The sequence below is a fragment of the Condylura cristata genome, unplaced genomic scaffold (assembly GCF_000260355.1).
Source record: "Condylura cristata isolate star-nosed mole 26May11 unplaced genomic scaffold, ConCri1.0 scaffold00014, whole genome shotgun sequence".
Lineage (NCBI taxonomy): Eukaryota > Metazoa > Chordata > Mammalia > Eulipotyphla > Talpidae > Condylura > Condylura cristata.
In genome coordinates, this window is record NW_004567115.1 from 5,480,440 (window position 1) to 5,507,258 (window position 26,819).

The window sequence follows — 26,819 nt, forward strand, 5'->3', positions numbered from 1 at the left end:
GGTCAGGAGAGGTCTGCCACGCCATGTGGTCACCTCCGGGGCAGGTGGGAATCGAACTCATGCTGAAGTGGCTTAGCTTCTCAGTGCTGTGCTTTAACCCGCTGCGCCACCAGGGAGGGCCCGAAAATACTCTCTTTTTTAAAAATACTTTGAGAAATTAAGATGGCACACTAAAAAATCTTCTAAGCCATTGAACCTTCTGGAACTTTTTATTTTGAAACATTTTCACAGCATGTCTTTTGGAGCGCAGCTGTAATAGCAGGAGACAAACTCATAAAATCAAAAATCAGTATGCACATGATAAAAACTCAATAAAGTAAGTATTGGAGCGTTGGGTTGGGCATTTCCCCACATGCCCCTTTATCTGATGCCTTTTATTAGCATGAGGAACATGAATGCCATCACATGACGTTCTGCACTTTGAGGGCAGGTCATCTTCAACAGTCAGCGTCCTATGTGTGCAGACCAGAGCTATCAAATGTGCTCTCTCAGAGGCTGCTGAGTGGCTGCCATCCCTAAAGTCCTGCTGCTAACCCTCCTTGCTGAGGGATCTTCCACCTGGGCTGACCGTCCTCAAGCCTCATGTACCGGACATCACCACATGCCCTTTCTGATCAGCCACACCTTTTCTATATCCTGTGCCATCCAAAATGCTGTTCCTTCAGTACTGGTAGATTATTCTGCTCTGTGAAAAGATGGTGATTGCTGATGGGTTCCTACTTCAGCCTTTCTGTTAATACAGCTATAACTAGTTTTTACTAGTAATCATGTAGTAATGATGAACATGATTGATATTAGTATAAAAAAGTGCCTGGCATATCATAGACATATGTTATATTGACTTCTTATAATTTCCTTTATACCAAGACCATTGTTACTACTCACACTAGCAGTAACTGCATTATTATTACTACTAGTTCAACTCCTACTAAATTCAGCTCTTTGTTCTTTTTAGATATTATCACAAAGACAATCCCAAAAGAAGATATTAAAATTATAGTTATTTTAAGTGCACAAGTTTATTTGGAGCAAATAAGTTATTCACTTTAAAAAAAAAAAAGCCAACTGTGTGTGTAGGTGCTATGTGTATGTATGTGTGCATGTGCTTCTAATACAAAGCATTTTTTAAAAAGTATACAATTTGTGGTTAGGAGTAGAAGTTTTGGTGTTTAACTGTCTGAGTCCAAATTCAACTCCATCATAATTTCTGTGTCCCTTGGTATGTTACTTACCTCCCTGAGTTCCATTTTCCTTATTTATGAAATTATGGTAACTGACACAAAATTATAAAAATTAAAAATGTAAGACTTTTAAAATAAATTGTCAAATTGGTTTCCATAGGGCTTTTATTTCATTTTCATCAACAGTATATGAGTTTTCCAGTTTTCATATAAACATGCCAGCTCTGGGTACTATATATTTCACTTTTTATCTCGCCCAATTTAATGGTTTCTATGCAACAGGGAACAAATCATTTGAATTCTAAGCCTCAGATTCATAACTGGTAAAATTAATCAATAGGTCAAGAATTCAGAAACGTAGGCTTTGGTCATAAAGTTTGTAGTGACTCCAGAGTCTGTGATGCTCAGTATTTGAAGGGTAGTTCAAATGAGAACGTGTATGATGGAGCTGCGTTACCCCAGATGAGGCTGAAGGATGGCTACTGGAGAACAAATCTGTGATCTTGCGATTGTTGGAACAGGACAGTTTTCAGATCTACAGATTTCAATTCAGACAGTGAAGGCGATAACAGCTATCATTTGATTTTGTGTTTATTTTTTATTGCTATTTATCTTGCTAAAGTGCAGAATCCGTGAGTGCAGGAATTTTGTTTTGGTTGCTAATATTTCCTAGCACATATAGCTTAGGGCCTGAAACACAGAGAGGTACAAATAATAAACATCTCCTGAATGAACAGATAAGATCATACCTTGTACTAGTCAACCCTGGTTACTGGCAGAATGGCCTCCTGGGGATGACTGTGGGTAAACTGCCTTGAGTGAGGCTTCTTGCACCAGCCATCAAGACTGTGTCCTTCAGCCTGGGTAAAAGTCTGTTTCCCTGCTAGCAACCACACTCTTCACAGCAATAGTGTGTCTCTCTGCTCAAATCAGTTATATGGTGCATTAATAGTTCAGTTCAGTGGGTGGTATTATTTCCAGGTTCTTAGGGATTGCTCCATTGCTGCCTTCTGCACTACCCAGAACTCCCATCTTTGGGGTGGTTGCAAGTATATTAGGAAATGTGTACTATTTTATAGAATTGTTCACCTAGATAACATGATGTGGCAGTTAATATCTGGGCTCTGGAGCCATAACCCCTTAGTTCAGACTGGACTCCACAACTGAATATTCACAACTGAATAATCTTGAGCAAATGATTCAATTGCACTGACTAGTTTTCTCATCAGTGAAATGCAAACATTAGTGCCCACTTTATTGAGTCAATGTGTGGAGTGAATTCAAACATGAACAAGTAGTACTAATGAGTGGGGCCTACTTTACTTTTTTTTTTTTTAAGATTTATATATATGTGCATACAGAACTAGGGTACGGGCCAGAGGTGCAAGGGGTGAGAAGATTCATCAGAGACAGATTGGGGAGCAGGACAGGCAGATTGACAAAGTACACTGCTGAGGGGAACAGCAGGAGAGACAGGAGAGGTCTGCCACACCGATTGGATCACCTCCTGGGTGGGGATCTAACTTGCACTGAAGTGGCTCAGACTAGCTTGCATGCTGCGTCCAAACTCTTTGCACCACCAGGGAGGACTGGGACATACTTTGATAACTGTTATTAACAGTAATAGTACCACATAGGGAATTTATGGTGTTCCTAAAACTGAATATATATTACTTCAGTGACTTACTAAAACAACTATGTGGGGGCGTCCCTGGTGGCCTAGTTATAAGTCTCAGCACTATCACCCCTATGGCCTGATTCATTCCACAGTCAAGGAACTAACCCACATGTTTCAGCAGACCTCTCCTTTATTACCCACTGCTCCCCTCAGCTGTGTATTTCAATAAATACAACTTTTCTGCTCTCTACTCTGTTTCTGGTGGATCCTCTGGCCTACATTTCAATTCTTCTATGCAATAAATAAATAATAAATAATAAATAAACAAATAAACGCTTTGGTCTGTCTGCTGTTGTTACCCTGCCTCATGAGTAAGGGTATTGAGGCTCAAGAAATTTTAGTAATATAGTTAGTATGTGGTAGAAACTGAATATAAATGCAGGTGTGTCTGAAGTATTCTATCAAGAAGCAGTTTCTCCTAGCAGAATTTGAAATATCTGCTTTATCAGTGACATTATATTCCCTAATTTCTGTTTTCTGATCTTTTTAGCTATGCTCACAAATTTAGAATATTTTTTTCAAAAGCATCAAATGCATGTGCATATTGGGACATTCATTTTTTGATTGATGGTTTTATAACCTCTTAGGACTGTAACAATCACATTGAATTTCACCTGGTTCAGTCCACCAATCTCTATATTTTCTCTGCTAAGCTTTTAGCAAATGAATTAACTAAATAAGTGCCATGTAAAAGCTATAGGATGGCAAAGAATGATCAAAACAGACAATTTACATTCCATAGTGTAAGTTTAATAAAACTTTTCTATCTCATGAAAATGATACCTTTCCTTGCAAGGTCAAAATGTACCCATTTCAGAATTCACTTTCAAAAGTCTGATGTGGTCTCTCTGACCTAATAGAGCCTCTTTACCCAGGTGGCAGTGACCTGATGCCAGCCGTCAAGATTCATCTGCTGTGAATTGACTGGTTGACTGTCCTGTGAGTGGCCAATATCCCTTTCAGGACAGTGACTTGTAATTTTCAGACTTAAAATTTGAACCCTTTCCAGACACCCCCACAGATAAAACATTGAAAACTGAAAAGTAATCCATTTACGGATGTCAACCCAGCCAGTGGGCATGAATTGCTATGTATGCCATACGTGACAAACTCTTTTTTTTTATAATCATGAGACTTTTCTTATTTTCTTTGAAACCTGCTATAATTTTTTTGTAACTTTTTGCCAGGTGAAACTGATAATATTTGGTAAATGTGTCTTTCATAGTCAATGATATAGAAGTGCTCTGAGAACTAGAATGGCCTTGAACTGGTGGAATGAATTTGTGGTAATTTGTTCATGAATCTTTTTCAGAAAGTACTGAATAAGATTGTTAGTGATGGTAGTGTTGGTTTACACAGCATTCAACTTTATGTTTGAAGATCTTATTTTTCCCCAACAGGTTAATTATGTATGGCTTTGTGAAGGCTATGGTATATGCTGGCCAGTTGAAAAATGGAGACTTTCATTTCACAGACTGCTTATTTTTTGGTTCATTGATGTCTGCTACAGATCCAGGTAATTGCTCATATCATGTTTTCTTCTTTTAAGAATTGTACATTTAAATTGAGTACTTTTCTGAAGACATCACTCGCATTTACATAGTGGTAATTCCTCATTTTTCTCTACTTGAGGCTGACATATTTGTTAGTGATTACAAAAATAGGGAAAGAAAAAAAAACTGAATGGTGAATATAATATTAACTCTGAAGAATATGTCTGAAAGCAATTGCAATAATGGAAAAGACTTTTTAAATATCATTATAGTTTATTTCTTTAGAATATATCACCATTTTGAACTATCGTACTAAATTTTTCTCTGTTCAACTTCTGTTGTCTTCTTTCAAGCATTATCTATTTAATTAAATGGTAAAAAATATTTTTCTACATTTTTTGCTATAGATTTTTTTATTCATATTAAAAGTAGGACAGTAATGAGAATTGTGGCATGGCTTTCAGCAATTATCAAATATAGACAATATTCCTGTACATCTCCTCTTATTTTTTTTTCACCCCGGCCCAGAGTATATTAAAACAATTTCCAGACATCAAATCATTTTGTAAATATTTTTAAAAATGTCTTGCCATTATTAAAACTTAAACATATCAATAAGCACTCTTTAATAACAGCAAAATCTCTGTTCAAATACCACTGACTCTCTTGTTTTCATTATCATTTCAGTAGTCTTGCTTTTTGATTAATACTTCATGGTCACAGTGACCATTCTGACATTGTTCTGTGAAATCGTTTATGTTCAAGGAGAACACCAAGGCCCTGTTGACAGTGCCAGGTCAGCTTCTGGGTGAGAGGGGCTGACATTCTTTCTTAGAATGGAATTCTAACAGAAGTATAGGTGGTGACTTGTTATAAATGCAGAATCATAGACTCAACCCCAGGCCTACTGAATCAGATTCCAGAATTTAACAGCATTAAGATTCTTCCACACATTAAAATTTGAAAAGCTTCACATTTTATTGTTCTCCAGCTTGGATTGCTGGCTACTCAGTCCAGTACTCACAGGGGTTTCAAGCTAGTGGTATGAATCTTCTATCTCTTCCTTTACTAGTTGATACTTAACCTATGAAGAAGCACTTTTCTAGAGCAAGTATTTGAGTATTCTATTGTATATTTAACAAGAAGTCAGAGTGAAAATTGTTTCTTTCTAACTATTTACTAATTATTTACCAGTTATTAAACCAATATATTTCCTGCCTTTCTCCACATAGGATAAAAGAGATGGGTCTTTTTGACCAACACATGGATTTAAACATAGTTGATATGTTTCCATCTGCTGTCATTCTTCTGACTGATAATCAAAAAGATTCCATCTTTGATAACAGGGAGTCTCTTCAAGTTTCTCCTCATTCCTTTGTCATGACCACAATGGTCTTTTACAGGTTTTCTTGGTTGGAAAAGGATAAGATGTTTCAACCTTAGTTCTTAATGTTTCCTGCATCCTGACTTTAATTTTGCCATTTCCCCAAGAGTCTTAGTTCTTGCTAAGAGCTAAATTTATTTAAAGACCCAAATCTAGACAGTAGGGGTTTTCATTGCTATTAGATTGGTCATTGTTTCTAAATATTTTTATTGGTTTTGAGGGAAAGAAAATATCACAAATTTATGTTAATAGTTTTGCTTAAATTTAGGATTATTTGAATTGTACTTGTCTTTGAATTTTATGTGCATTTCAATTTTTCTGCCTACTTTTATTCTTATAGTTTTAATATAGTTTTTATTTCTTAACATATATATATATATTTTAAAATCTCATAGTATTAATGAAAATATGACTTGGAAATTGCTTAAGATTTCTATTGTGGTTCTTTTTAACCTTTGGATATATCCAACAAGGGATAAGTGTAAAAAGTTGTGCATTTTTAAAAGCTCTTGAAATAATTACTGTGTGGTTAAGCCACAGTGAATACATAATAATGGTCATTTGTTTCACTTGCCTCTTATTTTTGTTTTTATGTTATATTAAATAGCTACATAATTCTAAAAGGAAAAGCAGAGAACCAAGCAGGAGAAATCTAGCTTCTATCTCTTTCCTTCTACCCTAATTTTTCCAAATATGTTAGTTGGATTATAGTTTTCCCTTTTATTTTTAAATGCAAGCAAATAAACAGACGTGCATAGCCTTCTAGGTATGGAACCTGGTTCTTTAGGTTATTATGAACCCCGTTCTTTATCCTACTCCTCTTTGACTGTATTTGGAGTCTACTCCATAGTCATTTTTAAAGATTTTTTTTCTCGGCCCTCCCTGGTGGCGCAGCGGGTTAAAGCACAGCGGGCTAAAGCCGCTTCCGCATGAGTTCGATTCCCGCCTGCCCCGGAGGAGACCACATGGCATGGCAGACCTCTCCTGGCCCGCCCGCTGCTCCCCTCAGCAGTGTACTTCGTTGATCTGCCTGTTCTGTTCCCCACTCTGTCTCTGGTGAAGCCTCTCACCGCCCCTGAGCCTCTGGCCTGTACCCCAGTTCTGTATGCACAAATAAATAAATCTTAAAAAAAAAAAAAAAGATTTTTTTTCTCATTCTGTTTTTATTTTTTTAATTTAGGTATCATAGGTTTACAATACTTTATATGATTTAGATGTATAGAACCATACATCTTCAGAGGTATATTACCATATCTCCCCCATCACCAAGTCACCCCTACTGTCTACCATATTCTCATTCTCTCTCTCTCTTTTTTTTTAAGATTTATTTATTTATGCACACAGAACTGGGGTACAGGCCAGAGCTGCATGGGCAGTGAGAGGATTCACCAGAGACAGAGTGGAAAGCAGAGCAGGCAGATTGATGAAGTACACTGCTGGGAGGAACAATGGGTGGGTCAGGAGAGGTCTGCCACACCATATGTGCCACCTCTGGGGCTGGGGATCGAACTAGTGCTGAGGTAGCTTTAGCTTCATAGTGTTGTGCTTTAACCTGCTGCACTACCAGAGGGCCACTCATTCTCTTTTATCAGCAGATTATCCATAGTTTATCCAACCATTTGTCTATTAAATTTGAAGTATTTTTTGTGAATTATGCAATTATGCAATTAGCACCTTGAAATTAATGTCTTTTTATATTTTCCCAGCATTCCTTTGACATGGATTTATAGAAACAGGTTGAAATAGTTAAAAGTAAATATGTTGGTCATTTTCCTAGATGCCTTCTTCTTCATAAAATCTGTACAATTTTGCTTCACACCAGTAATATATGATACTACATGTTCTTCACAGTCTTGTCAGTTCAGAGTTCTGTCACAATTCTGGATTTCACTCATATGGTAGGTGAAGATTTATATCTCTTTGAGTATGGCCTAACATTTCTTCATATGTTTAGGAGACACAAGAATTTTTTTTTTTTTCCCTGAATGCCTGTTTTTTACCTATGCCTTTTCCAATACAATGGCTGGCCTTTCACTTCTGAAATTTTAGAGTCCCTTAATATGTTAGGAAAATTAACTATCAGTAAAAAAAAAATGTTATAGTTGCTTCCCTCAGATGTTTATCTGACTTATTTTGCTATGAAGAAGGGTGATTTTTCAAATTGGTGGTATTGACTTGCTTCTGGAAAAGGATGAAATGAAAGTAGATTTCAGATTTGGATTCTGTGATATACATTAGAGGACTAGCACCCAGAGTGGTAAACATAGATATAGAATCCATTTCCAGAGTTGGGGTTGACCTTCTACCAAGTCAAGATTTCATTCTATGTTCTCACAGTCCTCAGGAAAAGGCAGAGGTCCCTTAGAAATCATGGGGAGCCTAGCCTCAGTATGGGTTCTTCTTTTCTACCACAGATGAGGGTTTTGCTTTGCATAACTGAGTTCCATTCAGGTCACCTTTGCACAAATCCACATGTGGAAAAACACTGCATTCATTCATTGCTGACTCTAATGGTTGAGTTTGTTGTATATACTGAGTAAATTCAGCCAGCTCTAAGAACATTTGTGCTGGGTTCAAGTTTTGTTTCTTATTTTTTTTCAAAGATTTATTTATGCATATAGAACTGGGGTATAGGCCAGAGGTACAGGCTGGTACAGGCCTGCAAGCGCAGAGAGAGGATTCACCAGTGACAGAGTAGGTAGCAGAATGGGCAAATTGAAGACATGCACTGCTGATAGTAGCAGTGGGCCAGACAGTAGAGGTCTGCTGTGCCAAATGGATTACCTCAAGGGCCGGGGATCGAACTTGCAATGAAGAAGCTGTGGCTAGCTTGCAGTGCTGTGTCCTAACCCATTGTACCACCAGGCAGGGCCGTTTGTTTCTTAGGACTGGTGATATCCCTGAGGTTATGTTTACAAAACAGAAAAACTGATGAAATACAAAAGACAATCCAACCTGGAATAAATGGTTATCTATCTGTATTGTGTCAAACAACTGAGCTGACTGAATATTTTAAAGTACAGACTTGAATTGCAGCCATAAAATGAATCCGGGGAGAGCACCCATGTAACAGGCCTCACTTTGCCTCTCTAGATGTGTGGGTTCCCGGAAGTGGGAGGCATTTCTTCTCATGTCTTCAAACCCCTTCATTTTACAGATGAAGAAGCTGACTTTTCATCTGTAAAATATACAGTTTCAAGTAGACCCTTTTCTAGATCTGGCATCATGCAGTTCTTATATATGCCCTTTATTTTAAAACAAGAATGTGTTTTAAAGAGAGTTAAAAATCAATCCTCTCCCCGCATCCAGATGTTTCTCTGGTGCTAACCTGACTTGGCAAATGTTAAAGATGATCTCATATACCAGCAACCCTCTCATGAACAGGAATACTTAAGCTCCTTTCTTTTACTGGGAGCTAATTGTTATATTAAAACACTCTGAACCTACACTTTGCTAAATTGGTGCAATTTAAAATCTTCAGTAACCTTAAAACACCTAGTTTCTCGTACCCAACAATTACTCATTTATTGCTTAAATTATTGTGACTCCCTAATTTGTGAAAGAGAACCTATGCCCCCTAGGTCGGATTCTTCTTGGCCTTCTTTAAATTAATTCTTTCCTATTTAGCCTTCGATAAATCATAGTTACATGTTATTATCTGTTCAGATCTTAGCTTTATAAATACACATTTGTACTTAAATCTAATTCTTTCTGCATGTTTCAGACTCTTCTCAACCAATTTTCACTTTACTCCAGTTACAATGACTTGACTATTATTTGATTGATTTAATTTCTTCATTTCATCACCGAAGATGATCTTATTGATTTTGGAAAGGTCATATTTACCATTTAACAGCAAAAGGATAACTGAGTAGTAGTAGAGGAGGAGAGAAGTACTCAGAGGGCTTGATCAATGAACCGCTCATCTTCAGGTTTGTTAGACAAGGGAAAGTAGGAAGACAAGGAGTGGAGAGAAAAAAAACAATAGGCTAAGAGAGTAACTGGGAAGATATGCTTTAGTTAATACACCTCACTTTACAGTTATACCCAAATCACACTGCTTCCCACTTTCTTCCTTGTCTTGCATTCCTCTCCAATACTAGTCATTAATAATTTACTATTTATCTATTTTCTATTTCTCAGCCCCTGACAAAGGGGAAATTAGCATTTCTTTCTAATTTTTGCTCCTCTCTTTCTTTTCATTCCGATGTCTATCACCTAGGACAGTAGATATTCAAAAGACACTTGTTAAATTAATGAATGCATATACACTTGAGAAAAAAAAGTTGCCAGAGCAAAATGTGCAACATGGAAAGGAATCTCTTCTCAAATGTGAAATGTGAAACAGCTAAGGATCCCAGACCACCCTTGATGATAAAGATTCTTAAAACCTTCAGAGGTGAAACTCTCAGCCATAGCTGAGTGGCAATATTAATTTCTTTCCTCCCAAAAAAGAATTCACTCAACTAAGTTTCATGTCCGGCTGTGGGGGCAACACTTTCTCCCCCTTGCTCATCTGGTGGTCAGTGACTTAACACTTTCCAGAGAGCACCAAGTCATGGATTGTAAACTTCAGAAAAGTTATTAAAATAGGGGTGTTTCTTTTCTTTTCTTCTTCTTCTTTTCTTTTTTAAGCTGGAAGACATCCAAAATAGTAGCTTCCTTTAGAAAAAGGAAGAACTCAACATATTTTATTAAGAATTAATTACACCAGAGATGCCTAAGATTCATCCTAGTATTTATAAGACTGATATTTCTTCCACAGTCTCCAGGAAGCTGCTCATTCAGTCACATGTGGTCTGTGCATTTTCTCACTTCATCAATTTCCCTGTTTCCTATTTGGATTAAAATGTCTTCATTTTATATGGTGCAGCTGCATTGAGACTCAAATACAGCTGCACTACTTTGAATTCTACAAGTATTAGTCCAATATTTGAAACTAGAAAAAATAATTCTTACCTCATAGACTTTTCCAATTTTCTCCAAGGAAAATTAATCCAATATGTCCTGGATTACTTCAGATGGGGCATTCTGAGAGTTGCTCTGTCTAATTTGGTGGCTTCAAGCCAAATACAGCCACTTGAAATTAACTGACTATAAGAATAAAATACTCCTTAGATTTCAAAGGATTAATGTACAAAAGCAAACTATCTCATTAACAATTTTTGTACTGATTATATTTTGAAAAAGCATTCATGTAATATTGAATTAAATAAAATACAATTAAAATCAACCACATCTATTTCCTTTTACTTTTTTAATGTGGTTATTAGAAAATTTAAATCACATATGTAGCTTATATTATATTTTTATTGGATACCACTGCTATTGAACAATGTAACTTGAAGTGTTGTAAACCAAACAATATAATCCTTTTTTCTGCTTTTATTGATGTATCATTGATGTGTCACACATGAACATGTAAGGCTTACCTGTGATGCTGATTTCACACACACACACATTGAAATTATTAGCACAAGAAGGTTAACACCTTTTCCCCATACATAGTCATTTTTGTGTGTGTAGAGATAACATTCAAGATCTTTTCTTTGACAACCTTCAAGTAGATAACAGCATTATTATCTGTGTTTACTATTCTAGGCCTTAGGCCCCTGGGACTTTTCCTTGAAAAGTTGGAAGTTGGTTTACTTTGGCTGAGACCTTTCCATTTCTAGCACCTCTTAGCTCTTGACAACCAACATTCTACTCTTTAATTGCTACGAGTTCAGCTTTTAGGATTCTACACACTCACACACACACACAGAGAGAGAGAGAGAGAGAGAGAGAGAGAGAGAGAATATGATCTTTAGTAGCATTAGCACAGTAATTTAAAATTGAGTGGAGGAATTAAGTGGAGATACAATGCACCTCATAGGTTATGGCATTTTGTGAAATACAGGCAAATAAACTCAATGAGATTGAAATAACAGATCCAAATTTTTCTTTCTAAAGTCTTTTTCCCAGGCTTATTTTTCTGCTCCAAAACATAATTCATAAACTAGTTTACACTCATGACTTAGAGGCAAAGCAAAGAGAAATCAGAACAAATATCTGTCTTATTTAAATATCATGTATGTGCCATTCAAAGTTATAAATACTTCAACCTCTGTCTTGAGAGAAACAGATTAAATAAGCTCCTGTCCAAATGTCTCAATTGTGTTCTATTCCTTAGTAGAACATAAATAACAAAGCTTAAACCTTGACAATCTCAAAGTTGTTTTTTAATACCCATTACTGTTTTGTTTTATATAGCATGTCAGAAATCTCAGAAACTTGACATTTATATTAGGTTAGCTACATTTCAAAGTACGTTGATGTTTTTCATGTCCCTAAATTGTATAGACTAAAGATAGGAATAAATATTTATCTAAAAAGGACTGTCTCCACAGAGAGTTACAAAAATATGGCTCAATTCATTTCACTCAATTAAGAGTTTAAAAATCAAGTTAATATAAATAATTGGTTTATTTCTGCAACAAGTCAAAATATAGTCATTAATAGGATTTCTTTCTTTATAATTATAAACAATAAATAATTTAATGACTAGTTTTAAGAAAGTATCTACAGATGTCTCAAAAGAACAAAAGACCCATTGAGTTTTGCATAGCATGTATTAAAATATTTATTTAATAAACAATGCAAACATTGAATACTGGTCATAAGCATTGTATAGGGTGTGAGATAGACTTGTGTTTAAATCCCCACTGATGTGACACATCTTAGCTTCCATCTATAAGATGGGAATGACAAAGCTTATTTTAAAGCTTATTAAATTTCCTAATAAGGATAAAATAAGAATATATATAGTTACTTTTTTTGTTGGAATGTTAGTATTATGCTCTAAGATGAAGTCACTATTTCACCTCCAGGAAGTAGGCCATACACAGTTTTGATTATTTCCATGATAATAGCAATATCTTTCTTTGAATTAACATACCTGGATAGTGTGGAACTGCATTCTGGATGAATGACTACTTAAAGTCATTTGTGAGTTACTTGGTTAGAGTTGGGAATATATCTGCAATGTGGTAATTTGTTTTATATAAAACACAAATACATTTTTATATTTATTTAATGTCTGGAAGACAGAAATTTGTAAAAGTTAATCTTTGACATTGTCATTTTACCACCATGTATTTTGGTGCACATCTCTATAATTATGCACATCGTTCTGATGTACCATGAAGCCATTATCAAGCCTACTCCATTTTCCATAATCACTTAGCATCCTCTAATACCCAGTGTACATTGAATTTCTCTGATTTTACCTTTTTTCTTTAAACAGAATGCAAACAAGTTTTGCCTGTGTTGTTAATTGATCTCTCTGTAATTTCCTTTAGTCTAGAGCAATGCTCCCTCCTCATCTTTTCCCTGTATGCTATTATTTTGTTAGGAAATTAGGTCAGATCTATAGATATCCCATATTTTAGATTCATGTTTACTCATCTGTGGCATCATTTAATTCCTGCACACATAAAATTCTGTAAGTAAAAATTAGTTCAAAAAGTATTGATACGTTTCAGGTATACATGTTTTTGCAAAAATGCTGCACAGAGGATACTATATAGTTCACGTTGCATTATGTCAGAGGTTATCCTCTCTCTAGTATCTAATTTAGGGATGCTAAGTATAGTCAGTTGCATTCATGTGGGATAGCCTGATCCTACCTTATGAATTGAGTCATGAAACATTTATCTATTGATATACCGTGAATAGATTTAATTTAGCTTCATTAAGATTGACAAATTGGTTATTCTTCTCTAATTTCATTTCTTTTGAATTGTTAATGTCATTCTTGCCACAAAAGTTATCCTATATTATACTTTAAAACACTCATCTAAAGGGAATGGGCACATCCCATCCCAATCCTTATTCAGATAAGTCATCTGTGAACATCTTTACAGTTTAAACATATTTAAAACTTAACTACTATGCCATCATTGAATTAAAAATTTTGACAATTGGGCAAGTAATGGTCCCTCCAAAGGTGCCTATATCTCATTATCCAGAATCTGTGATGTATTACCTTTCTTTGCAAAAAGGAGAAGAAGGAGGAGGAGAGAAAAGGAATTATGCAGATGCAATTTGTGATGTGATGTAGATATTCTACTGGATTATCTGGATGGACACAATTTTATCATATGGGTTCCAAAATGCTGGAGAATGTGATCAGGATATATAACTATAGATTAAAGACACAGAAAGATACAATTTTGCTGGCTTTGGGGAGAAAAAGGTGCTATGAATAAAGAAAGAGGCAGGTTTCTAGAAATGTCAAAGAGTAAAGAAACTCATTTCCCATTAGAACCTCTAGAAAGGATCTTGATCCCATGAGCACCTCCATTCTATGGTATAAACCTCACGGCAGACACACACAGAACTATAAGCTAACACATTCGTGCTGTTTCACACCACTATGTTTGTAACAAGTTGTTACAGCAACAATAGAAAACTAGTATAATTTTTCAGTGTTATGAAATATATCAATTTATGTTTCCCAAAATGTCTGTTAAGTTTACAGTTACATGACTAAAGATCCCAACAGTGTTGGTCCATTGCTTTTTGATGATATAAAGAGTGACTTAAAATAACAACAATCTAGGATAATTTTATAGAAAGAGCCTTTAGGTTCATTTAATCTAGTACTCGTATTTTACAAAAGAGCAAATGGAAGCTGGGAGGTAAATGAAATAACTTTAAGGCAGTCCAAACTTATAATCACTCCAGAAAATCCATGAAGGGGGGTAGTGAGTTCGGGAAAGTAGTGACTTTAACTTCTTTTCCCTTTACTACTCCAATGTATCAGTATTTGCTAAATCATGTGGATAGATGCTTTACACACAACTGAGTACTGGTGAATGCAACCTTGAATTCTATGTTGTTTTTATGGAAGTAACAAGTACTGAGCTTTCTCTGACATAAATAGCAGGATCACCTAGATATCAGTTTTAGAGATGTGTTTGGATGAGACTAAAAATCATGAATGTCGTAGAAAAAAGTTGGAACTGTAGAAATCTGGGGATCTTGGGATCCCTAAAAGAGGAAAGTACAATAAATAACCTTAAAAACAATGAAGAAATCTTAAGAGGATCAGAGATAAATAATGTTCGTGACTTTGAAGTAAATAATTGAGTAGTCAAATAAAGAAGAGAATGGTACAGTCAATTCTGAACTGGTTAAATAGGAAATAAAAGAAATATCCTGAAAGCAGAGTTCAGTGTAAAAAGATCCAAATCATGAAGAAGTAGGATGGTAAATGCAAGACATTACATGTCACTTATATTAGTTCCAAGAAGAAAAAGAACAGAGCTGAAAAGTAAGAAATAATTAAACAAATGAAGTACAACCTTTCTAAGTTAATAAAAGATCCAGGTTTCAAATCCATTTGAACTCACCGAGTTCTAGGCAGGACCAATGGGAATTCCTAAAGTATATATCTGGGTTTTTTTTGTTTGTTTGTTTTTTAACCATGGAGATAAAACAAGAAGAGAATAATATCCTACAAATAAACAATAAGAATCTGGTGTTACAGATTCCCAGCTATGGTGTCCTTTTTAGAAGATAGATAATCATGAAATAAGATTTCCGGTACAGAAAGAAAATACTGCAGCTCAAATATACTCCACCCTGTAAATATATCATTCCTCTCTGTGTGAAATGAAGATATTTGGAAGAGGCAGCAATGCCATTCTGAGGAACAGACACTAAAAAACTGTCCAACTAACCAGCCGAATTAGTTGTTACTCATCTGAACTTATAAGTCTTCTGACTACATGAAAATCAAACTCACCTAGACGCAGTTTGCAACAACATACTTAAGATGAAATTTAAAGAAAAGGTCAATTAAAACCAAGCCAACAACAGCAATAGTAATTATACTAACAATAATAATTAAAAATCTGGCTGTAGAATTGAGACTATAGTGGGAGAGAGAAAATAGGAGAGGAAATTTAGGGTTACACAGTAGAATATGGTAGAGAAATACGGCTTCCTCACTGGTGCATGTGGTGTGGTTATATTCCTCTGAATCACATACAATGCTGTAAACCAATGTAATTTAAATAAAACCAAAAAAAGGAATTTAAAAATCTTGCAAATATTGATTCCAAAGCAAATAAAACTAGGCAAACCAAACACAAGGAAAGTCAAACAAAATAATAGGATCAACAAAAGTGCAATTAAGGCTAGAAGCACTAAATAAGAATAAACATGACATAATAGATCACGAAAGGTATAATTTGTGGAGAAAATATAACAGTCATAAAATTGCATGCACCAAAAGAGTTAAGTATGTTTAAAAGTTTTGAAGTACAAAATAAATCTATAAAAATACAAATATAGTGGATACCTTTAGTAAAAGTCATTTATTGATAGAATTATATTTAATAGAGAAATATAAAATAAGGAACTGGAAAAACAATTACCCACTGGAGGCATACAGTATTTAATAGACTGTCACTCTCTTCAAACAATGAAAAACTACTTTTTGTATATTTAAGGAAAATTTCAAAAATGGATCATATGTTTGTCCACAAAGGAGATATTAACAGCTTGTAAGAAGCATAGAGATTTTACTGGAGCCTTTCTTTTTTAAAAACATTTATTTATTTATGCATATAAGAACTGGGGTTACAGGCCAGAGGTGCAAGGGTGGGGGTCCTGAGAGGATTCACCAGAGACAGAGTGGAGAACAGAACAGGCAGGTCTACTGAAATACACTGCTGAGTGGAGCAGTGGTTGAGACAGGAGAGGTCTGTTGTGCCATGTTGGTCAGCTTCCTGGTCGGGATCGAAATCTGTGCTGCAGTGGCTGCAAATGACCTCATAGAGCAAAAACTTAACATCTTGCACCACTGGGGAGGCCCTACTGGCAGCTTTCTATTACAATTCAATCAATCAATCAAATAAGGCTATCTTTATAAAGCAAAAAAAAAAAAAAAAATGAGAGGAAATCAAGAGGGAGATGATTTAATACCTAAAATGCACAGTAAAGGAGAAACTTTGGATTCATGTCTAAGACATTCATTCATTAAATATATTTAATATTAAAGATAAAAGGCATGGTGTGGCACATGCATTTGAAGAAATGTGAACCTATAACCCTAAATCATATACAATAGACAAACTATAAAGGAATTTAAAACCTATCATAAGAAACTGGACAGTGAGCAGTAAAATAAACCCCAAAAAATCATGAAAAGAAAATTAATCAAACCAAATTCTGGGAAAAAAATGAAAACTAACAGTGAAAAGCAGACAATATCCTAAAAATAGTTCTCTAAAGAGACTACAAATAGATGAAATCCTCATGAACTTGACTGAGAAGAAAAAAGAAAAATAATATTTCATAAAAGAGATATAGTACAGATAAAATTAAAATAACACTTCATGTAACTATTAAGCCAAAAAAAAAAAGGAAAAAGATTTTAAATCCTCAGGAAAATTGCAAAAATTACCCAAGAATAAAAGGAAAATTTGTCTAGACTAAATACCACAGAAGATTTTAGGAAAATGATGAAAAATATCTCCTTTGAAAAGGTACCATGATTAGATGTCTTTACAGCTGAATTATAACAAATTTTAAAGGACAAATAATTCTCACAAAAGTTAAAGTGATTGCATGTCATATAAAAATATCTGCAGTTTTTTAAAGAACCCAACATAATGTTATAATCAAAACCTGAAAGAAAAAAAAATCCATACCAAAGAAGGAAATCAGTAAGAAACTTCACTTACAATTACAAATGCATAGGTCCTAGGAAATAGGACTAAGCAAGCTTGATGCAACAGTCAGAGATTTTGTGCACCAATGCATAGAGCAGAGGTTGATTTTCAGTGCTGTGGATGGAAGATAACTATAAAGAATAGAGCAGTAATCTGGAGCTCAAGAGTAGCCAAACACTTAACATGTTTAGGTTCAAAGGGAAAGAATGATTGCTGGAACCAGTGAGAGAAAAGTTCAGTATCAAAAATAAATACCCAAGATTCCCATTCTCTCCTGCAACTCCCCAAACCAGAAGCTAGAGGGCATGGAACCAACCTAGTAATGTAGTCTGTACCCCAAGACAGAGAATATGTGGAGAAGTGTGAAGATTTGGAGGGACAAATAGAAGATACCTTTCATGGGGGGTATTAGCAAATGCAGTAAGAAAAAAAATCATAAAATAGCAGAAATTAAGAAGCAGAATCATTGCTTTTTGTAAGTGTTACTCTATTGAAATTATAAGAATTAAAATGAAAGTTAATGAAGTGCCTGGATGTAAATTAAATATACAAAACTAATAGTTTTTTTTTTTTTAATTTTAATGAGCTTGCACACATAGAATACAATAGCTACAAACCATGTAAATATGTAGGCATAAGTTTAATGCAAAAGGAAAGTATGAAATAAGATCAAGGGTTTAAAATAATATAAATGAAGAGAAAGAACATGCAATGGAAGGGGAAATTTATTATTATTATTATTTATGGATACAGAACTGGAGTACAAGCCAGAGGTGTAGAGGAGGTGAGAGGATTCACCAGAGACAGAGCGGGGGCAGAACAGGCAGATAGACAAAGCATACTGCTGAGGGGAGCAGCAGGTAGGTCAGGAGAGGTCTGCCATGCTATGTGGATCACCTCCAGGTTGGAGAATTGAACTCACTGAAGCAGCTGGCTAGCTTGCAGTGCTGCGTCCTAACCCGTTGCACCACCAGGCAAAGCCCAGAAATTTTAATTATAGTTGTATTTGTATTTCCCTTGCTCCTAGATTTCTTACCCTGCATATTTTTTTAATAGGAAAAATCTTTCAAAGTTACACTATCTCTATTGTTTCTCTTAAACCTGGTACTAGCTTGTGGATTTTTCATTTTATTCGAATATTTCCTCCAAAATATTTTCAATGTTGATCTTCATTTAATAATCTTTGAATTTTATATGACTGAAAATATTTTCAGTATGCACTTATATTTGAAAAACAACTTATCTGTAGATATGAAATTATATAAACAAAGTTATATTCCTTACCATATCCCTCCATTTATTTCTTTGCATTTTTGTCTTGTTTTAATTTATTTATCATACAACTATTATCTAGATGTTGCATTTCTGTATCTATCCCCCATTCCTCTTTAACATTTAAAAAAGTATTTCAATCTGATTTCCTATTCCTCTAATTCATTTTGTAGTGGTAGAGACTATTCTGTTTACTCCAACTATTATTTTTTTTCCAAACATTTATTTTTTTTCACACCTAATCTTTTTTTCCTACCTCTTTAAATATATTTAATATGCATACTGAAATATTTTCACACACCTGTTCTAATGTCTATTATGTTTGTTGCTTTTTAAAAATAATATAATAGTTTATTTTTACATCATTTTGTGCCTTTTTCCATCTCAGTTGTAATCCCCATGGACTTCCCATCACCAAATCATCCATGTGCCATCATCATAGTTGTTTGTTGATTTTTTATGTAAGTTTTTATAACTCTAAGTTGTCTGCTTATTTCACATTATTTGGTTGAGTTTCTTAAGGAGGACCACTTTTTAATTAACAATCTGTATTGGAGAAGTACCTTAAAACTCAGTTGTCACTTTTCATTTGTATCATTTCCTTAGCCCTCAGCTGAGTGATTTTATCTAGGAGACATTAGTCTAGGGGCATTTTTTCCTTGTTACAACTGGAGGAAGGGTGCTATTGGGACTTGCAGGGTGAAGAGTTGGTGTAATGCCCAGGACAGCTCTCCACTACATAAGAGTCATCGAACCAAAAGTGTCAATAGTGCAAGAGTAAGAACCCTGCATGTGCCAGTTGATCAAGTCAGAATGTAGACCCTTGGGTAGAAACAGCATTGGTAATACAGCAGCCCTCAAATCTGTAGGAAAAGATGATTCCACCTAAGATCCTTTTTCAACTCCTTACCCCAGGAGCTCTCTTGCACTGCCCTTATGTAATTCCCCACAAACATCTATCCCAGAATCCAGTCAATTGTGTATGCATTGCATGGCAATAATTACCGTATGGAAATTCAAGTAAACCAAACAGCGGACTTAATCTATCTAACTTTTTTTGATTTATCTTTTCACTGTCTTTAAGTTACACATAAAGCCCCCCAAACCCGCCCCCCCACACACACACTTTGCTGGATGGCCTAAGACCTTCACCTCCTTCACATGTTTCCTTAGGCATCATTCCAAAACAGTCTTCCTTCATCTGGGGATTTCTAATGACTTTGATTGGTTTTTATTTTTTGTTAACTCCAAGTCCATTTTTCTCAATATACACTCTATTACTGATTTGGGGATAGAAGCCAATAGCATATCTTAGTTCACTCATCTTCACAAAGTAAAGAATGCTTTGGTAGAAATTTCCCCTTAACTTAATGTAAAAAGGTAATGTGAATCCAGTGACAATCTGATACCTAAAAAAAAAAAAAAAAAAAAAAACCTGGATAAAATTATCATTGAGCCCTCCCTGGTGGCATAGCAGGTTAAAGCACAGCACTAAGAAGTTAAAGTCATTTCAGCATGAGTTTAATCCCCAGCCCCAGAAGTGATCCACATGGCACGGCAGACCTCTCCTGACCCGCCTGCTGCTCCTCTCAGGAGTGTACTTCCTCAGTCATCCTGGTCTTTTCCCCATGCTGTCTCTGGTGAAGCCTCTCACTGCCCCTGCACCTCTGGCCTGTACCCCAGTTCTGTATGCGTAAATAAATAAATCTTTAAAAAATATATTTATTAAGTAGAATTAAAGCATAAGAATTACCTAATCAGATACAAAGATATACTATAAACCATTGTAGTCAAAACAATATGCCATAACTGGGAACAGAGAGACCAGTAGAAAGAGTATAGGATCCAGAAGCTGATCCCAGTATAAATAATAATTTGATAGGTGGTATTTCAAATTTATAGGGAAAGGATGTTTTATTTAACAAATGACACCTCTGTAATTAGCTATTCCTTTAGAGGATGACATTTGACACTTCCCAACCATTTGCAAGGATATGGGTAGAAGAATTACAATGTAAATAAAAAATATTAAGCAACAAAACTCAAAGATAATCTTTAAATACACGATAACAGATTATAACAAAGAATGGAAACTTAGAATCTATAAATAAAGCATGGAAATATTTGACTATATAAAAAGAAACCACTTTTAAATGAGAAAAGATGCCATAAATTAAGTCAACAAGCAGATAGCACATTGGGAAAGCCACTTAAATATAGAGGACAGCATGTTATTATTTCTGATATAGAAAGCACATTTTAAAATAATCTAGCAATAAATAACAGAAAAATGGCCAAAGAGGCAATTCATAGAAAAGTGAATCCATTTGAGCCACAAATATGAAAAGTTGTTCAAACTCACCAGCAATCTTTGAAATATAAAATAGAGTAACAGCATATCATTTGACCCCTAGCAGTTGACAACAATTATAATACCAAGTAATAGTCATTGCTGGCAGGGAATCAGGGAAAAGTGGACTCTTACACATTTCTAGTAGAAATTTAAATGGTTAGCAGACTTTTGGAAAGCATTTTGGCAACAGTTATTAGAATTTAAAATACATAGCCTCTTTTGACCCAGCAATCTGACTCCTGGGAGGTTATCCCAAACAAACAAAAACATTGGCTTTTAAGGATATGGGGAAAAGGATGTTTATTGAAACTTTTTTTAAGTAAAGGAAAATCAAAATCCAAGAAGCAAAGTGAATCCTTCAATAAGAGAATTGTTGGATGGATTGCAATATGTAGGCAACATCATGCAGCCACTAAAATGGATTAATCAGTGTTCCTCCAGCTCACTTGAGGGAATAGTATTCCAGAGGCTTGGTTGACTATGCAAAGCAAGGTAGAGAAGAGTACAAATAAAATGTGATTGAATTTTTTTAAGTAATGGTCATTTCCATGCATTCATATATAGAAAACTGACCCCTATGCTTTTGTGTATAAACACACACACACACACACACACACACACACACACACCACCTCAGCTCCTGGAGTATAATCAAACTTTTTCCTCCCCATTACTTCTTTAAAAAGTCAATGATCCTATTTCTTTTCTTTCTAATCTACTGAATAAAAATCTTTGGTTTAAAGCTTCATCTGAATCTCAGTTCAGCAGTGAACAATTCCAATCTTTTGTTGCACAGCAAGTTTTCAATTTTAGACTTTGCCCCACTCTCTAAATCCTGTGGAAGGCAACAGGTCTGTCCTTGAGGGAACAGGTGTGATTCCTCTTTTTTCATATGTTTCATCTACTCCTTGCAAGATTGAGTTTCTCATTTTCATAAGGTGCGGATGGAGAAGGGAATGAGGATATTTTGTATGCCATCGATGATACACCATCATCAGAACAGTTGAATGACTCTAGTCCATTAAAAAAAATCTCAGGTGTGAATCCAAAAGTACTCCTCTGTGTCATATCTTAAGTGTGTCTAGTAGCCTAGAAGAAGTCTGTTCCAAGCTTGAGAAGAGGGTCAAACACCCCCAAACTACCCAAGTATAGGTCTGTGAGATTCACAACTTACAAGCAGCTAAAGAACTCCCCTGGCAAAACGAACCTCTAAGCTAGAGTCAAAAGCTTCCACATTCTTAATATGGGAGAGAAAATGAAGGGAGGCATAAAACTTGATTTGGGGTAAATACTTTAAAATTGCACCTCTCACTGTAAAACTGTTATCTTTTTCTTTGTTCCATAACAAACAAATTTAACATCTGTTACAAAGCTGTGTGTTTGCAATTATTACAGAGAATTTTCTATTAGGAGACTTTTATGGGACATATACCAAGTTCGGGAAAAGGAAAACATGCCAAAAAGACTGTTACAAAAGGAAATAAAGGAGTAAGTTTAATATGATCACATGTGTTCCTTTATATGGAAGTTTATGTATGTGAAAAGAGAAAACTTTCAAGCTTCATAAAAATGAAAAAAAATTTCGTATATCATGTCAGCAAATCATTATGAAATGTAATAATACATCTTAAAAGAAAATTTTCAAACTCTAAGATATTTTGCATGGCATGATGTAAAATCCAATGACTGCATGTATTACATGTAAGTCACACATCTTGACTTATTCCAGCAGCTACAGTGTGATCCGAATCCCGAGTGCTCGATGAAGCCCTGAGCACCGAATGTTGGCTTTCATAAGGAGACTACTGGCTCATGTTAATTGAATTTAGAAAATTCACTCTGGCATTATCCTGTCTGGAGTCTAAATTAAATGCCTGGATGATAATTCATTTATTGAAATTAGAAGCCAAGGGGAATATGGCTACAACGTGAAAGTCTCTGCTTTGCTAATGTGGAGCCAGCCAGCCTCTACTTGACAAGTGCCGTAACACCACACTATTTTTGTTTCCAAAGATATCTGAGGTCTACTTCAGTTTCTGCCACTAACACACAGGGTAAATTCATGTGACCACTTAACCCTTCTAGGCTTACTTTCCTTGTGCATCCTAAAGGAGTTGCATGATGGCTGAGATTAGTTCCTGCTCAATGTTAGGGGTGCTGCAACTTGAGTGTACATAAAACTCACTGTGAGAGTTGGTCTAGATATAGAGTACCAGGTTCTGTTTCCAGAGTTTCTGATTGGGTGGATTTGATGGGTACAAAAGTGCCATTCTAAGATGTGTCCAGTGCTACTAATGATGCTAGTTCAGAGATCTGAAGTATATGTATTGACAAGTGACTATTCAAATTTCTGAATAAATGGTGTGTGTGTGAGAGAGAAGATGGGCAAGTACTGATGTTTTTAAATGATGCAAATTATCAATTAAATATGTAATTTCAAGGGTAGCACATCTAACCTCTCATACTATACTTGTAATCAAGATAAGTCTCCTCCACCATATGTGTTCCACCCTCAAAGAATATGAATGGCAAAACCTCTAATTCTCAGTAGGCTACAGAAATGTAGAAAGTGCTGCCAGAAAACATGTGAGACTTCTTTGCAGGAGTCATGACTGAACTTCCCTCTTGAGAGGTGAAGAGCAGGCTGCCCAGTTTTCTCAGCATGCAATAGCTTCAGTAACAATTAAGTGTTGCTCTAATTCTAGTTTGAGTTAGTCTCAAAGGAAGCATCAGCTAGGGTCCTAGAAACCATATCACCAGCTCCTATGTTTGTGGGATAAAGCATCTTAAGAGAATTTCTAACAAGTTCTCTGAATGAAAGGATCCCAGTTACAGCTGACTCATACCATTTCAATCACCAGAGTGACTACTACTAAAAATTAAATAGACATATGATGGGACAGAAGAGTTACTTAAAAATGAACTTGAGATCAGGACTTCTCATGACCAAATTATCCTGGATATTGAAAATGTCAATTCATTAAGAAAAAAAATAGTGTTGTGGGTATGTGAAGTACCACATTTTAATATCTTTGCTGCAAAAACAAAACAGAAAGTATCTTCTATTTCTTCAGAGAACTGTTGTAAGGGCTATGAGATGCTGTATAATTATTTGTAAATGTTGAAGACTTTTTATTAAATAAAATTTTACTAACAATGAGTCATAAAGCACTTACTGACTTCTTAAAATGTTATATGTAATAGTTAATTTTTACATCTTTTTGTGCATTTTTCCATCTCAGTTGCAGTCCCCTTGGGCTTCCCATCACCAAATCACCCATGTGCCACACCATAGTCCAGGGCATTTCCCTCCCCACACTGTTTATGATCCCATTCCCCACCCCACCCCCACAAAATGTCTCTGGTATATAGCTTTTCATCATTATCAGCATTTTCTCACCTGTTCCGTTATATTCCTGCTAAGAGAGAAACCATACGGTATTTTTCCTTTTCTTTCTGGCTGATTTCACTAAACATGATCTTTTCCAATTCCATCCATGTTGCTGCAAAAGACATGTTTTTTTGTTGCTGTTGTTGTTTTGGTTGCTGAGTAATATTCCATTGTGTATATGTACCACAACTTTTTAATCCAGTCATCCATTTGGGGCATTTGGACTGTTTCCATGTCCTTCCAATTGTGAATAAAGCAGCAATAAACATGGGGGTACAGGTATCTTTTTCAATCAGTGTTTTTGTGTCTTTTGGGTTGATACCTAGGAGTGGGATCGCTGGGTCATAGGGAGGCTCCATGTTTAGCAGTTTGAGGAACCTCCAAACAGTTTTCCATAGTGGTTGTACTAGTTTGCATTCCCACCAGCAGAGCAGGAGAGTTCCTTTTCCTCCACATCCTCGCCAACATTTGTTGTTGCTAGTTTTTTTTAAGATGTGCCATTCTCACTGGGGTGAGGTGGTATCTCATTGTGGTTTCAATTTGCATCTCCCTTATTACGAGTGATGAACATTTTTTCATATGCTTGTTGGCTATCTGCATTTCTTCTTTGGAGAAGTGTCTTTTTAGCTCTTCTGCCCATTTTTTTGAAAAGGGTGGTTAATTTTGGTGAAGTTCAACAAGTCCTTGGAAAATTTTTTTGATCAATCCTTTATCACTAGTTTTGTGTGAGAAAAAAATTTTCCACTCATTGGGATTTCTGGTTTTTTTGTAATCTCTCTTTTGCTGTACAGAAGTCTTTAACTTGATGTAGTCCCATCTGTTTATCCTTGCCTTTGCTATCGTTGCATTGGGTGCTCTATCTTTACAGATGTCACTGAAGTGTATATCGTGTAGTGTTTAGCCCATCTTTGCTTCCAGGTGTTTTATTGTTTCTGTTCTTACGTCTAGTTCCATCCATGGAACTAATCCACTTCGAGTTGATTTTTAATCCACTTCGAGTTGATTTTTGTATATGGTGTGAGGTAGTGATCTAGTTTCATTTTTTTTGCAAGTAGCTTTCCAATTTTCCCAGCACCATTTGCCGAACAAACTTTCTTTGCTCCATTGTATCTTCTTTGCTCCTTTGTCAAAGATTGGCTGTCCATAAACCCGTGGTTTTATATCTGGGTTTTCTATTCGAATCCACTGGTCTGTATGTCTGTCCTTGTTCCAGTACCATGCAATTTTGATTATTATGGTTTTGTAGTACAGCTTGAAGTTTGGGATTGTAATGCCTCCATTCTCTTTTTTCTTAGTCATAAGGGTTTTGGCCATTCGAGGTCTTTTGTTGTTCCATGTGAATCTCATCATTATTTTTTCAATTTCTCTGAAGAATGATATTGAGACTTTTATTGGGATGGCATTAAATCTGTATATTGCTTTTGGTAGGATGGCCATTTTGATGATGTTAATTCTCCCAATCCATGAGCAGGGAATGTCTTTCCATTTCATGGTGTCTTCTTGATTTTCATTTAACAGTGCTTTGGAATGTTCTTCATAATGTTCTTTTTATAGGTCTTTTACCTCTTTTGTTAGGTTGATTCCCAGGTTTCTGATTTTGTTTTAATTGAAAAAGAGTTTTTTTTATTATTATTATTTCTGTTTCTTCTGATTGTGTATAGGTAGGCCTCTGACTTTTGTGTGTTGATTTTATATCCTTCTACCTTGTTAAACTGGTTGATGGTTTTGATTATTTTGTGGAGTTTTTAGGGTTTTCCATGTAGATTAACATATTGTCTGCAAATAAAGACAGTTTTACTTCTCTCCCTATTTGGATCCCTTGTATATCTTTTTCCTGTCTTATTGCTTGGCTAGAACTTCCAATGTTATGTTGAAGAGCAGTGGTGATAGTGGACACCCTTGTCTTGTTCCTGATCTCAAGGGAAAGGCTTTCAGCTTTTCTCCATTGAGGATAATATAGGCTGTGTGTTTGTCATATATGGCTTTTATAATGTTGAGGTATGTTCCTTCTATTGCGAGGATTTCGAGGGCCTTAAACATAAATCAGTGTTGAACTTTGTCAAATGCCTTCTCCACATCTCTTTATATGATTATGTGGTTTTTATTTTTCTGTCGGTTGATGTGATACATTACATTAATTGATTTTCTGATGTTGAACCATCCTTGTGCTCCTGGGATAAAACCCACTTGGACATGGTATATTTTCTTTTAATGCATTGTTGGATTCTGTTAGCTAAGATTTCGTTGAGGATTTTTGCATCAGTGTTCATTAGAGAGATTGGTCTGAAGTTTTCTATTTGTGTGTTTTCTTTGTTTGGTTTTGGTATTAGTGTGATGTTGGCTT

At 35.4% G+C, this 26,819-nt stretch overlaps 1 protein-coding gene across 1 annotated transcript in view; it reads left to right on the top strand.

The window, feature by feature from the left end:
* SLC9A9 (solute carrier family 9, subfamily A (NHE9, cation proton antiporter 9), member 9) overlaps positions 1-26,819 on the top strand; it is a 525,806-nt gene that overhangs the window by 101,664 nt on the left and 397,323 nt on the right. The window contains exon 4 of the mRNA XM_012724853.1: positions 4,260-4,375. Within this exon, the coding sequence (XP_012580307.1) occupies positions 4,260-4,375 (116 nt within the window). The remainder of the gene's footprint in view (positions 1-4,259; positions 4,376-26,819) is intronic.